The following is a 15,456-nucleotide window of genomic DNA, read 5'->3' as shown; positions in this document are numbered from 1 at the left end:
TGTATCGCCGGGAGTCCGAGATATAAATGGGATAAATAAATATCACGTGACAAACGAGCACACGTGCATATTTATCTTTGGACAGCCAATATTTTCATAACTGTTCGAAGTTCGAACTGTTTATTTGTTAATTCACAATGGTCACGCAGGTTCATAAAGCCCATTGGCCCCCAGGACGTTAATGAGTTTTAAAACAACCAATAGAAACGTAAACACACAGAGCTCCGAGAACAAAGCGTCTTTGAGTTCCTTATTGGCTCAAACATCTGGAGAAGATATCAGCGATTGGGAGGCGTCGTTGCTGTGCGACCAATGAGGGTGCGCGCATGCGCTTTGGCAAAGCAGTCGGGTGGTTGTTGCAGCTCTGCAGCAGTCGCGGAGGCCTGAAGCGAAACGTTAGGAGCTGAGGGCGTCTAGAGCAGCCTGCTGACGTGATGGCTTGGAGGTTTCTGAGGTGAATATGAGCCTGAAATACCAAGAGATATCAAGCATGTAAAGAAGCGAAACCTTTTATTGGCCCTTCCGTGGAGAATAAGGCTCCTCTAAGGTGAACCGAACCCGGGGTGGGGGAAGGGTCGAAGTGCCACTCGGCAAGTAACGGTGCTGTCCTTGCACTTTCTGGCTCTTTCGCTTTGTTTTCCGTTGTTTGCAGTTGAGTCAGTAAATTATGGTTAAACTATAGTCTAGTAAATAGATCATCCAGTTGTGAGCAAGTTTGCAGCATATTGCAGTCACATGACTGAGTTTTAAATGATAGTTTTTCCATAAACCATTTCTAGTTTTTGGCAAAACTGTTCCCATAGCGAATGATTGGGTTTGTTAACGATTATGGCATTTACTGAATTACCACATTACCCATTTAATGACTACTGCAAACAAGATCATAAAATGGGTCAGTCATGAAAATTAGAAATGGTTCAACTATGAAACCTAGCATCATAAACTAAGCTATTCCACACATGCACATATATACGCACCCCTCTTTTTGCCTGGAAATCCCTGGTGGTCTCCCATCCAAGTAGTTATGTGGCCTAACTTTTAATTTCCTGTAAAACAAGGTAAGGTACCTGATGAGATACTTGGAGAAAAACAAACCTAATTACTAATTATCTAATGAGAGTGATTAACTGGGGGGGATTGCTTGGTAATGGACTTCTTGAAATAAATTAGCCAAGTAATTGTGTTTGGTTTTAAAAAGTTCTCAAATTTAAATCTTGAAGACCTAAAATAACTTCTTACATAAAAATTGCTTTAACTCCTCTGTTCCCCCCACTTTTTTTAGAGACTTCTCATGGGAATTGGATCCTGCTTTGTATGGAGACAAGCATTACAATGTTTTTACCCGCGAATTTTATCCCAGCGTAGAAGATATTATGGGAATTGTTACTTCAGGGATTGATGAAGATATAGATTCAGCAGTGTTATTTGGAACTTTGCAAGGAAATGTAGTTGGTTTACGGTATTATACTGGTGTGGTAAGTTCAGAATGATGAAAACAGTTGATATGAACCCTGTTTTTTTAAAAATTAATACCTTGAAACACTGGATCAGTTCATGGACCATACAAAGGTATGGTTTGTTTTGCCAATGTCAGGGCAGTGATCAGGTGCCCGGACAATTGATTTTGGATTCAGAGACAATGAGCAGTCCAATAAATGAAGGGATTTTAAACTTGATTGTTGGTTAAAAGCATATCATGAGTAGCATACATGAAAAGCAAAAATGACACTAAGGCTGCCAGGAGCTTCTTAATAACAGCTGCAGAGATACGTTGTGGGTAGCTAGTTTTCACAACACCGAATGCTCACTGTATTCCCTGCAGGAGTTACCAACAAATAGCGACAACCCCACAGTTTTTATCAAAACTTGGCATCGTGATTTAGTGGCCCTGCTATGGTCAGGAGACTGAAAGACTTGACCTGACTAGCATATAACTCTGGCATGAGAATCAAAAGTCTGAGTTTCATGGCAGGAAAAACTTTAAAGTTATGTGAAGGTTTCGTTTCCCACCCACCTCCCCTTTTTCCTTTGTTTAGCAAGCAAAAGTAAAAAACAAGCAGGGTAGCTCTAAATGAGCTTCAAACTTACATACTTTTCTTAATGTGAAGAAGAAATATGCCACTAACTCCTTACATTACAATTACATTACATTGTCTTCTGCATTGCCAGTACATGGTGTAGAGCAGGGGTGTTAAATTTGCGATGACATGTCACATGATGTATCACAACTCCCCACTCCCCTTCTCTAAATGGGGTGGGCATGGTGTGACGCATCCTGCCCATGAGCCGCAAGTTTGACACCCCTGGTTAGAGTGTTTAATTTGGATTTATTGTGTTATATGAACAGTGAATATGGCTTGTAATTTATGGTATCATATACTATATAAATTGGTAGGTAGAACCAAAATGTTTGTGCTCATCAGTAATTGTTTGAAAAAATATTTAGATTATTCCCATTTTAGCATGCAAATAATATCAAGAAAACCAGCTATCAATTCAAATGTTAACAATAGTTTATAAAGCCTAAGTAATTAAACACTGCTTCCCCAGTACAACTAATCCCAAGAAGTAAGATAAGGTTTCAAGGTCTTGTTTGTGATCCCACAAATTAGATTGGATGGTAAAGAATAGCCAAGAGTAGGACCTTTTGGATAGAATCTATTATTAAGAGATAAAACTGTTTTAGTTAAACAAGTTTAAGAATAGTTTAGCAGCCTTGTGTGATTGGTTTAATTGCATATGTTAATCTTACAGGTCAATAATAATGAAATGGTGGCTCTCCAGCGAGAACCTAATAATCCATATGATAAGAATGCTGTAAAAGTAAACAATGTGAATGGTGATCAAGTAGGCCATATAAAAAAAGAACTGGCAGCTTGCTTGGCTTATATCATGGACAACAAATTGGCAGTAGTGGAAGGGTAAGAATTCATTTTGAATACTATTTTCTCCCAAAATAAAATAATGTTCTCGATCAGCAATTTTTTTTTGAGTAGTTAAACATGGCAAAACAGAAAAGAAGTTATTGTTTCAGCAGTGGAAATCTTATTACACTTTAAGCTAATTACTACTGTAGTTTTGGATATTTATATTTAGTGTAGTTTCTAAATGAAGAGTACAATTCCAGTTTATGCTATCTATTGTGAGTGGAGATTCTCAATCATTCAGGTCATGGTTGTATCAAAGGTGCTTTTTCAAAAGGCAATTACACCATGTTTTTTCCTTGAGGAAAATGACACATTACAGTTCTCTAAGAAGCTTAATGAGTTCTAACTGAATTGGTGGTGGTGGTGGATGGAAGGATTATATTTATTTGCAGTCATCTGGTCTGCGTCCATCTTGTCGTTAGTACTTTGTCTAAGGGCCCTTGAGGCCACTTGAGGGTTTATCTGCCCTCAGGATCACCCTAATCTGAGTGCAAATATGTTGAATCATCTTGGAACTGCTGCAAGGATTGTGTTGTAAGCAGGAGATCAATAATGGAGGAGGGATTTTGTAATATTAGTTTTCCCCTTTATTTGCTAATTCCTCTCTCATTATTACTGGATTTTTTTTACATTATCTAGGAAATACTGGAATTGTATATTTATTTTTTGGGAACAGCCTTAAATATCAAACTAGAATGGCATAATCTGGATTCTGATAACTAGCCAGTAATAAAGCTTGCTGATAACATTGTGTCACTATTTCTCAACCTGTTCCATTATGCTTGAAATAATAAAAGAGGAGCATAAGGGAGGATAAATGTTTTCTAGAGCTGTGTAAATCCTTTTGAAAGAAGTGTTAATATTCTGCTTTAACAATTTAATAAGTTTTGCAAGTGCTCCCACATACCTAAAGCATCTCCTTTGAATGATTAGCACAGTCCTAATGTATGTTTTCCCGAGCTCTTTCTACAAAGGGAAAGAAAAACATGTAATATAATATCATTGCTTTTTCCCCTCTTAGGGTTGTTCCTCGTGGAGCAAATAATACTTTCACTATGCCAGTGCAATTGAGCTTTTGGGGAAAAGAAGAGAATAAGCAAGTGGTTCTAGAAAGACTAAAAATGCATGGATTAAAGTTAGCACCTCCAGGAAAATGTAAGTTAAAACTTATGTTATCATTAATCAAGATATGAAGGACTTTCTCATTCAAATTTTTAAAAAGCTGAATATAACATCCAAACATTTACTAGTTCTCATATTATCAATGGCATTTAGTTTCAGAGTTTGGTTTTGAGACTGGCATGACATCTGGCAGAGGTAGAACACGTTACAATGCTCCAAGCCATGGTGCTATCCAAATGACAACTGAACAGGTATCACTACTCATGTTTGTTATAAGAATAGCAATAGCACTTAGAGTTATATGCAGCTTTAAAGTGCTTTACAGCAGTCTAAGCAATTTACAGAGCCAGCATATTGTCCCTTAGAATTTGAGTTCTCATTGTATCAACCTTGGAAGAATGGAAGGCTGAGTCAAATGTGAGCCACTCAGGATCAAACTCGGGGCAGTGGGCAGAGTCAGTCTGCAATACTGCATTCTAACCACTGCACCATAACAGTGTTGGAGTCAAGCAACTCTTAGCTCTGAGTTACTGTATGGGTGGCTTTATAGTGTTGTGTGCTTAGAAGAAGTAGGACAGGGAATGCCAAGTCTGCTGGCTGCAATATCATTTCCCTTTATTTCTTTGACCAATGAAAGGCATGTAATGGTCACACCACATTGCTCTGCGTCTATCTGAAGAAAACAATGTCAGTCAGTCAGCAAGTGAATAGAGTTAGGTCAAGGATAATAGGGTTTACTTTGTTCTGATAAGGAACATTGTGACTCCCAATAATGTTTGTGTCCATCCATCTTGCCTTTGGCCTGGGAAAATTTCCCTAATAGATTTGAAATTACACGGTTTCTAGTATGATAAAACTGCCCATTTTAACTTTAATTTACAATTTTAATGTATTATTTTCCTTACTTCAGTCTCACTTTATCATGTAAAGTGAAAAAGCAGTGTTAATTTGCAGTTTAAATGCTTCTTTAAAATATAAAAATGTTGAAGAATGTGTTTGATGAGTGCATTTTATTGTGTGAAGTAATAAGAAAATAGATATTATAAAGCTATTTGTATATTATTCTACATTGTAGCTTAAAACCGAATTTGACAAACTTTTTGAAGACCTGAAAGAAGAAGATAAGACCTGTGAAATGGAAGCAGCAAAGGTATGTAATTTGAATACGTCAAAGTGGTTAATGCTGTATTGAATACATCATTTTGTGGAAGGGGTGCCTTCTGGTCAATTTTGGCTGCTAGCAACAGCCTACATGAGTTAAGATTTTTGGAGATGATTTGCCACTGCTTTCTTCCTAGCGCTGAGAGAAGTGGCTGGCCCATTATCTTGTTGCCGATGAATGAAATCATTAATTAATTAGTTGTAAATAAATAAGTCATAAAAAGTTAGAAAATGGCAATGAAAAAATGAACAGCTGCAAGTTGTAGCTTTTTCTCTGAAGAAATATGTAAAATGGAATCTTTGTTTTCTAGGCTGTTATGACTCCTTTACTGCCACACCAGAAGCAAGCTTTAGCTTGGATGATTTTGCGAGAGAACAATAACGATCTTCCTCCGTTTTGGGAAGAACGAAATGACTTCTTCTACAATACAATTATACATTTTGCTGAAAGAAATAGACCAGAAAATGTGCTCGGAGGAATATTGGCAGATGATATGGGACTGGTAACTATTTTGCATGAGTTTGTAGCTAATTATCTGTCAAGAATACTTTAGATTCTTAACTGTACAGGAGTTGGACTCAGAGATCTGAAAAGCTGATTCCAACCCTACTTCTATGAAAAAAATGCTAACCAATTGTTTAATGTATCTTAGGGCAAAACACTTACTATGATTGCAGTAATTCTTACCAACTTCCATAATGGGAAGCCTCTTCCTCTTGAAAAGAAAATTGATCAAATGGAAGAGGATTGTGGCTTGCAGCAGAATGCTTCTAATTCAAAAGAGGAAAGTGACTCTTTTCCCTCACAATCTTCCAGGTCCTATCCAAAAAGGTAGAAATTTTTCCTTTCTATTAAGGAATGTGCATGCTTTGAAACATATTCAAAATGTGGATATTGCATAAACACCCCTCTCTGTTGTTCATTAAAATAGCATTTCCTAACCTTGAAAGCTGTCAGGATTGTGGACTTCTGCTCCCAGAATTCTTATCAATGGCCCTATGGGTTGTGAATTTCTGGAATCTGAAGTCCACACATATGGAAATTGCCAATGTTGGGAAACAGTGCACTGAAGGAACCTGATTTTTTCTGAGGAACCAATGTGTTAAAGTCTGGGTGACTGAACAAATAGCAGTAGCATGCTATTTTCCTTTTAGGCTTGCCCAAAAGCCAAAAAAAAAATAGTTCCTTTAATGAATGACATTGTGGTCCATGCAAACCCCATGCATTACTTTAAAATAATTTTGAATAATACATGCTGTATTTCTTATATAATTCTATGGTTATTTTTATAATGGTAAATATCTTTATTTCCCCAATGAAACATATTCATAGTGAAAAATATCCAGTCTAGCTTATTCAGGGTTAAAGAAGTAATAATGCAGATAGTATTTGACTTAATTTGTTCAAAGTTACAATGGTAATGACCATTCTTCACACATGACCATTATAATATACTCATGGTCATCTGATCAAAATTCATACTCTTGGCAACTGGCTTATATGACTGTTTCAGTGTCCTGGGATCACATTTTGACAAGCAAGGACATTGGGGAAACCAGATTCATTTAATAGCTGTGTTATTATCTAAAAAACTGCAGTGATTCATTTAACTGGCCAGTGTAAAGTGGGGCAATATTCACTTAACAAATTTCACTTAGCAATGTAAATTTGGACTCAATTGTGGTTGTATGTCAAGAACTACTTGTAAGTTTGCCCTTTGTAAGTAATCAGCATAATAAATAAGTATCAGGATACTTATTTAGGATGGTGTTTAGATGTTTATTTTAAAAATATGGTATCTAAGACAAATATTTATTTTTTAAATTAGAATTCAATAGAAATTCTTCTACTTTTATATTTTCCTCTCATTTCTGAATTTAAATACAAGTGTATATCTTCAAATCCGACCAATATGGTTAGTGGTATGGTTTAGTGTTAATTCAGGAAATTGAATTATTGGAGTAAGCCATGAGTTAAGTTAATCATGCTAAGTGTATAGTATAGACATATCAAATGATTCCTAATATATTGTGATTAGTTTTGACCGTGGCTTATACCTAATATAAGTGAGTCTGGGCAATTTCTGGCCTTCTGCCTATTGGTGAATTACCATTTACAATATCCTTTTCATTGTTTTATACTATTGGAACTACTGAAGTTTGGAATTCAGCAATATCTGGTTGCCACATACTACAGAGACTATTTTTTCTTGTAAAATGGAGGGTGGGGGAATAAAATGTCCAGGTTTGGGGAATGAATTGCACAAAAAATCCAAGCCCAGAGAGTGACTGGCAATATAGTTGTAGTCAACCCTGCTTTATTTTATCCATCCATCCAATTTTTTAATTGCTCATCTTCTTCAGATGGTCTCCTTTACATCACTAATCTTCTTTATAAGTTGAACAAGTAAAATCACTAGCTTAAAACAATTGGATATGAACATATACAATATTATTTTTGTCCCCTCTCTCCCGCTCACATTCGGTGCTTTAGAGTTACTGGCAAGAAATCAAAATGCACAATAAGCTGTGACACAGAACCTGAGCAGGAAGTTGCAGAACAAATAAAAAGTGAGTTACAGTTATTTTTGATTCTATTATTTTCTTAGTATCTTTCCAATTTTATTTATTATGATAACATGTTTTGTTTTCCAGCTAAAGGAAAAAAAACCAAAATCAAGAGCAAGGAAAAGAAAACTAGGTAATGATACTTGACCATTCTGTTTCTTCTCTTGATTGCTTAGGGAAAAAACGTCTGGTAATACTAAGATACTTTTTAAAACTTTACTGACTATTGTGGGATTGCAAAATAACAGAATTGGAAGGGATCTTGAAGTCTTCTAGCCTTAGGTAGGTAGGAAGATAGAAATGTGACTTAAAATTGGATTAAATAGTGTTTATAGCCATTCTGATTCTACTTATTACAAAGAGATAGATGCAAATCAACTGAATTTGTTGAAATTAATTTAATAATTATTTAATCAATTAACTGCTTTATCCATAATTGCAAATCATGAGCTGGAACAAGTTTTTTTTACTTCAGCTATGATTCTGCATGCTCAGTCAAATGAGTTAACCTCAGTTTAATTCCTTCCAGTTTTCAATTGTACTCCTGTATCTGATTGCTTTTAGCAAAATTTACAAGATGTCCATTGCTGTCTTCCATCGGGTATATAGTGATTTGGGGGCCTCATTACTTGGAGAAGGATCCAGGCAGACAGCTGCAGCATACAGCTGGGCTCCTCATAACAATGACTAATTGATTGTTAGCCTGAATCATGGATAGATCTATTGTGTGTGTAACTATTTTAACTTTTTCATCAAATATGATAAAGAAAATCATGGCTTAGTGCAATGTTTAAATCGAGATGAAAACTAAATTAGTAGTTAGTGTATAGTGCAGAAAAAATAGCTGCATTTGATATTTCTTAAGAATCCCAATGGATAGGTAACAAAACAGGTATCAATAGGATAGTAGATTATATGCTTGGAGTAGGGATAACTTCTTACTAGCATGTAGTTATTCTTTAACCGATTAACACTAAAGGGACTATATGTACTATAAGTAGCATAGCATATTCAAGTTGGTAATTGTATATTTTTCTTCTCTCCGAGATGATGTTCCTGTACAACCAAAGAAAAATGAAGTTGATAATGTTAGAGGAACGCTGATAATTTGTCCTCTCTCCGTCCTAAGTAACTGGATTGTAGGTTTATAGTTTACATAGTTTGTATTTCCTAGATTGCAATTCTTAAATGAATGAAGATTTTTCTACATTGAGTTAACAACTGTTTTTTTCCCCTTTAAATTCTTTTTCAATCCGAATATTGGTTTCATAAGATAATGCAGTGATGGCTAACTGTTTTTGGATCGAGTGCCAAAAGCAGGGGGAGCGGAGGGGTGTTGTGCATGGGAGTGCCCACATTCATAATGCTATGGGTGCAACCCCCCCACCCACTTGTGGCACTTTTTTTTTTGCCCTACCCAGGCTCTAGAGGCTTTCTAGGAGCCTAGGGAGGGTGAAAACAGCCTCCCCCACCCACCCAGAGGCTTCCCTGAAAGCTCCAGAGGGTGAAAAATGGCCCAATGTGCAAACTGAAAGTCACTTCTGGGTTGCTCATAAGGCTGTTTTTTGCCCTCCAGAGCCTTCAGGAGGCTTCCCTGAAGGGTCCGGAGGGCAAAAAACAGCCCAACGTGCAAATCGGAAGCCTCCGGAGAGCAAAAAACGGCCAAAAAAGAAGGCCGTGTGCACACTAGAGCTGACAGGGCAAGGCCTGATGTGCCCTAACAAGTGGCTCTGTGTGCCACATGTGCCATAGGTTCGCCATCATGGAGATAATGTATGTATTACAGCCTCTTGTGTTGTAATACACCTTGGTATCCCTGCAGTTTTTATCCCTCCAGTTGTGACTGACTTAGAAGGTGGTGCTCATTTCCATTTCTTAAGCCAAAGAGCCAGCATTTTTGAGTGTGCGGTGAAACACAGAATGCTGTTACCTTGTAGCACATTTATTTATCCTATTTATCTACCTGTATTTATATGATTTTGAAATGCTAGGTTGGCAAGAACTAGGACAAATGACGGGAGTTCATTCAGGTGTTAAGCTGCTGAGCTTTAGACCTATAATAAAGACTCTGCATTCTAACAACTTTGAGTTATATATAAAAAAGGCAGGATAGGATGATGCAGTTTCTATTTTCACCAAAGCAACTAAGGCTCTTAATCCCTATACCTGAAAGAAGGGCACATCATGTTTAATTTTCTTCAGTACAAGGCCTGAGGGCATAATTACAAATGTCACATATTAAAACTAATATAATTGCATTCCTTTGGAATCATAACTGAAGAAACAACTGACAGCAAATAAATCTGTGTTAGGTGAATCCTTATTTTTAAGGATTTTTAAGGATCCCTATTTTTTTGTACCGGGAAACTTAATGTAGCAAGGATTAGAGCAGAATTTGCAGGCTATAAAATTTATGACACTCAATTAATTGTACTTTTTGGTCAATTCACATTTTAGGACCAACTTGAACAACATGTTGATCCAAATATTCAATTGAACACTTATGTTTACTATGGCTCAGAACGGAACAAAGATCTGATAGTACTTTCCAAGCAGGATATCGTCTTAACAACTTACAATGTTTTAGCTACTGACTACGGGGTGAGTATACTGAAAAATTCTAAGAGATTTTTCTTTAGAAAAAAAGAAAGGAGTAATGTAACATTCATACAAATTAGACTTTTGCTCATGCTGAATTTAGTTTCATACTTTAAAATCACTATACTGCTACTTTATTTTTTATATCCTTCATGTGTTATTGTTTGACATTGAGGAGGTTATACTTTTCTAATAGGGCTGTTTTGTATGATTGGCTACTAGATTTCATCTAATATTGCCTGTGTTGATCCCACCTCCTTTAGCTCAAGATAACTTGGAATTGACAATTTCTTCATAGAGAACTTGATTCCCAGCTGACTTCATTTTTTCCCCCTGGGATCAGTAAAGGATTGATTTGCCATTGCCTTTTTATGTATTCTGGGAGTTTGCCCATTCAAGTTTTAATCGGGCCTCATTTTGTTTAATCTTTGGGCCCAGACAAAAATTAGCTACTGTCTACTGATACTAACAATCATAAGGATGGCACAGAACTGGTAATCTAAACATGAATCCAGCTGCTAATACTCTGCTGGGAGAATGGTTTCTATAGCAGTGAAAAGAACTGTCAATATTCCAGGTTTTATTTTATTTTGTATTGTATTCATTAAATATATTTATATGGCTACCTAATTCATACATGACTCCTATTCTACTTTGTAAAATCTTAAATATCCTTCTGATAAAATTGTCAAAGTTTCTTCTCTCTGTGTTTTAAATAAGACGACTCATTCCCAAATGCTTGTTCAACATTTATTTATTTCAAATACTAAAATGGATAATATGTATTTTTCCAGGGCAGAGATAACAGTCCTTTACATAAATTAAAATGGCTGAGAGTTGTGTTGGATGAAGGTCATACAATACGAAATCCAAATGCTCAACAGACAAAAGCTGTTCTAGATTTGAATGCACAAAGAAGATGGATCTTGACAGGTATTTATGCTGTAGATTCAATATTGCAGTATATACCAGGTTGGGGACCGTTATCTAAACAGAATGCTGCATCCTCCTAACCATTGTTCATTGTCCTCTTTGAAAGTTAAAATACCACACATATACAAATCTTGGGAATGATAAGATGCAGAAGTTCAATTCGGTCTTGTGCAGGTGGTCCTCAGTTTTTGAACATTTGTTCAGCAATTGTTTGAAATTACAATGGGAATGAACAAACGGTTCAAGTGTCCAAAGTAAGGACTGTTACAGTACCTCCCACATGTGATAAAATTTCAGGCACTTGGAAGCCCGCTTGCACTTATCACATGGGTGCTGCAATTCTCACCGACCTATCTCCCACATCTCTGATTTCAGCCACTCAAATGCCTCACTAATTCACACAAAGCTGCTGTGCCTGAGAATACTCATCATCTCCCCAGCCCACCACAGCAAGCAAGGCTGCTGTGCTTCAGGAAAACTCACTGCCTACCTAGCCCAGCATTACAAGCAAAGCTGCCTCAGTTCAGGTAGCCTCATTCTTCCACCCGCTCACCAAGCCCACTTAGCCATCTATTGTTGCAATTGTTTGGAATCATCCTCCTCTATAGGAGAAAGGCTCAGACAATGGTGTGAGGCAGTCTATCTAAGTAAGAAGCTACGCTTGCATTTCCTGGTCACTAAATGAGGAGTGGTGTATGAGATGCTTTTTTGCCAAACAGTCCTTGAGACTTATTTTAGCTAAACTGAGTAAGCATGATGCACAGCATTTTTTTTTCTGTTTTAGGCACACCTATTCAGAATTCTTTAAAGGACTTGTGGTCTCTCCTTTCCTTCTTAAAGTTGAAGCCTTTTACAGACAGATTGTGGTGGCACAGAACAATCCAGCGGCCTGTCACTATGGGAGATGAAAGAGGGCTTAAGTATAAACTACATCTAATATATTCTAGATATTCTATAAAGATTAGCACAATACATTTTTAAATTAGTACTTTTAGCATTTAAAATATGCTTTTAAAATATTTTTAAAGTATTAAAATCTTCAGGTTTACATAACATTTAGAAAATACGCAACTTTACCTTGTGCACAAGAGCTTTGCAGTTGTGGGTATAACATGATATAGATTGTTTTGTGAATATTTTCATATGTCTGATATAGGTGTTTTGTGAATATTTCCATATTTTCTGTATGATATGATCAACGATAATATATTGTTTGAATATTTCCATATTTTCCTAGGCGTTTACAATCTCTAATTAAGAGCATTACGCTTCGAAGAACTAAAACGAGCAAAGTTAATGGGAAGCCAGTTTTGAAGCTCCCAGAGCGTAAAGTATTCATTCAGCATATTACACTTACAGATGAAGAGAGTGCTGTTTATCACTCTGTGAAAAATGAGACTAAAGCTGCTCTAAGCAGGTAAATAGTACTGAGTGTTAAATGGAATATATATATATACTCCCAGGCAGGGAGTTAACCATCTGAGCTACAGAGAGGGAGGCAATAGAGCACAGGTTCGATTCCCAAACTTGGGTATGGCTAGCTGATGAGAGCTAAATAGCTTGAAATAGATCTATACTAGTCTCCCTTTATTTATTTATCAGCATAAATATAACAAATGTAACAAAAAAGGCAACAGTAAAAAATATTGGGTTTCTGTCTGGATGGTCTCTTGTGACGAGCCTAATGACAGAGAGTGGAAGTGTGACCTTCCTCCCATACTTGGGCATACCAGGGGTTGTGACTTTAAGTATATACCTCCCACCCTGGCTGGCTGATAAAGGAGTCGTTCTCTGTAGCTCAAATGGTTAACTCCCTGCCTGGGAGGCAATAGAGCACAGGTTCGATTCCCAAACTTGGGTATGGCTAGCTGATGAGAGCTAAATAGCTTGAAATAGATCTATACTAGTCTCCCTTTATTATTTATCAGCATAAATATAACATATATATATATATATATATATATATATATATATATATATATATATATATATAATATATATATATATATATATATATATATATATATATATATTCCATTATATATTCTATTACCCATATTAAATTCTGATTCATATAAAGAAGAGGATTTTATTAAGAATACCAAAAGCTTTTGTGGCCAGAAGTTAGAATGCAGTTAACAGGATAATTCCGTTGACTGCCACCTGCCAAAACGTTGGCAGTTCAAATCTCACTGGCTCAAGGTTGACTCAGCCTTTCATCCTTCCCAGGTGGTAAAATGAGGAACCTATATTGTTGGGGGCAATATGCTGGCTCTGTAAACCGCTTAGAGGGGGCTGTAAACCACTATGAAGCAGTATATAAGTTGCTATTGCTAGGGCTATTTGTTTAAGAGAAAATCATTTTTGGGAAATGTTGGTAATATGACTAATAAATGATGACCAGATTAAAGTAAACTATGGAGACTATAGCAATATTCATTTATTCTAATCATTTGTTGCACAGTTGTAATTTTATACAAAGTGGGATTTTCTCTAAATGTGACAGCAAGTTTAGCCAGGCAATTCTTAATAGTATGTTGCAATGGTTATAAGTGTGAAAAAGTCATGTCACTTTTTTCAGTACTGTTGTATCATCAAACGGTCACTACACAAACTGTTTTCGGTTGAGGACTATCCGTGTTGCATAGGTTGTGAGTCATTGGTTCAGTTTTATAATTTTTTTTCTGCTAAAAATGGTATGCATATGCCCATGTGTTTTGTTGGTGGATGTCAAAGCAAAATTGTAAGATCTATTAGGTATTGCCATTTTTTTCGGAGTATAAGATGCTCCAAAAATTTCAGTACGGGCCTCTTGATGGTCAGCTGTTTCAGGCTGCAGGAATTGCCATAGCCTATTGCTGCCTCCGCAAGTCTTGTTTTCAGCCTCCGCAAGCCTCATTTTCTGCCTGTTCCGGGCGGTGGGGATCAGAATGGGTGGAAAATGGGATGCACAGAGGCCAAAAATGGGGTGTGTGGCAATAGGCAATGGCAATCCCTGCAGCCTGAAACAGACTGTTTGCTGCAAGGAGGCAAATTGCTGGGAGGCAGAGGCCAAAGGGTGGGAGCTGCGGGTGGGCAGGGCTACATTCAGTGTCTAAAAAAATTCGGTATGTTATGCATTTATTATGTGTTATCTGTGGTGAATGCTTGATTTACTGGATCAAAATAATTTTGATTCAGTAAATAGAATTTGCATAATTTCTATTATAACATATTTGTTTTACTATTAAAATTATTCTTAAGGTATTTTACTGAGGGAAGTGTTTTGGCCCACTATGCTGATGTTCTTGGTGCTTTGCTCAGATTGAGACAATTGTGCTGTCACCCATCTCTCTGTTCCAGTGTCTCTCAATCCAGTTCTCTAGAAAGTGAGTACATTTTAATAATTCAGTAGACATGTAAACTGATTTTTTAAATTAGATGTTATATAATAGAATAGTATTTTATAATTGTATGTATTAGGGCTGTGCATTGTTTCAGTTCAGAAGAAGCAGTATTGTGATTTGAGAATTGGATTAGACTGCTGACAAATACTGAATTCCAAAAGACCTTTTTTGGAATTGATTCTGAAGCATTGTACAGTCCTAATATATACATAGCTTACAAGCTCTATCTGTTGTATTATTTTTAATGTGTAGGTACTTCTGAAGAATTCCGTGACATGTTTAATACAGAAGATGAAGTTAGTTCTAAGCTCTGGTTCAGACGAAGAATGTGCTATTTGCTTGGATTCACTGGTTGATCCCATAATAACCCACTGTGCCCATGTGTTCTGTAAGACCTGCATTTGTGAAGTCATCCAAAGAGAAAGGCAAGTTATCATCATCAGTCACCTGCACAAATTATTTCAGAATGATATGCATTAGTCCAAGATGAGTAGACTTTGTTCTTTTATTATCTTCTGCTCAACACTAAAGTGAAATATTCTCCAGTGAGTGTCGTATGGCTGGGGTTCCCAACCCCCAGTCTGCAGACTGGTGCTGGTCCCTGGACTGTTGAGAAACATGAAACTATCCCTGCTCCACTGCCAGTCTGTGGATCCAGAAAGGCTGCTGTCCTACACTTATTTCACATTGAACTTAATGTGTCTAGAATCATTTTTTGTCATTTTTATACATAATATTTAAAGTTATACAAGTTAATTAAT

The 15,456-nt window shown here is 36.6% G+C and overlaps 1 protein-coding gene across 1 annotated transcript in view; it reads left to right on the top strand.

Annotated features, from left to right (window-relative positions):
* The first annotated feature begins 317 nt into the window (after positions 1–317).
* The window catches only part of HLTF (helicase like transcription factor), a 30,203-nt gene continuing 15,064 nt past the window's right edge, over positions 318–15,456 (top strand). Inside the window, 19 exon segments of the mRNA XM_032225143.1 lie at positions 318–454; positions 1,283–1,475; positions 2,755–2,921; positions 3,949–4,082; positions 4,203–4,300; positions 5,125–5,199; positions 5,522–5,713; positions 5,864–6,042; positions 7,705–7,781; positions 7,866–7,869; positions 7,871–7,911; positions 8,826–8,917; positions 10,236–10,379; positions 11,171–11,309; positions 12,094–12,229; positions 12,547–12,726; positions 14,553–14,677; positions 14,948–14,973; positions 14,975–15,119. Coding sequence (XP_032081034.1) covers positions 435–454; positions 1,283–1,475; positions 2,755–2,921; positions 3,949–4,082; positions 4,203–4,300; positions 5,125–5,199; positions 5,522–5,713; positions 5,864–6,042; positions 7,705–7,781; positions 7,866–7,869; positions 7,871–7,911; positions 8,826–8,917; positions 10,236–10,379; positions 11,171–11,309; positions 12,094–12,229; positions 12,547–12,726; positions 14,553–14,677; positions 14,948–14,973; positions 14,975–15,119 — 2,167 coding nt within the window. The 5' untranslated portion in view covers positions 318–434.

This window comes from Thamnophis elegans, chromosome 10, assembly GCF_009769535.1.
Source record: "Thamnophis elegans isolate rThaEle1 chromosome 10, rThaEle1.pri, whole genome shotgun sequence".
Lineage (NCBI taxonomy): Eukaryota > Metazoa > Chordata > Lepidosauria > Squamata > Colubridae > Thamnophis > Thamnophis elegans.
This window is presented reverse-complemented; position numbering and strand designations above follow the sequence as displayed.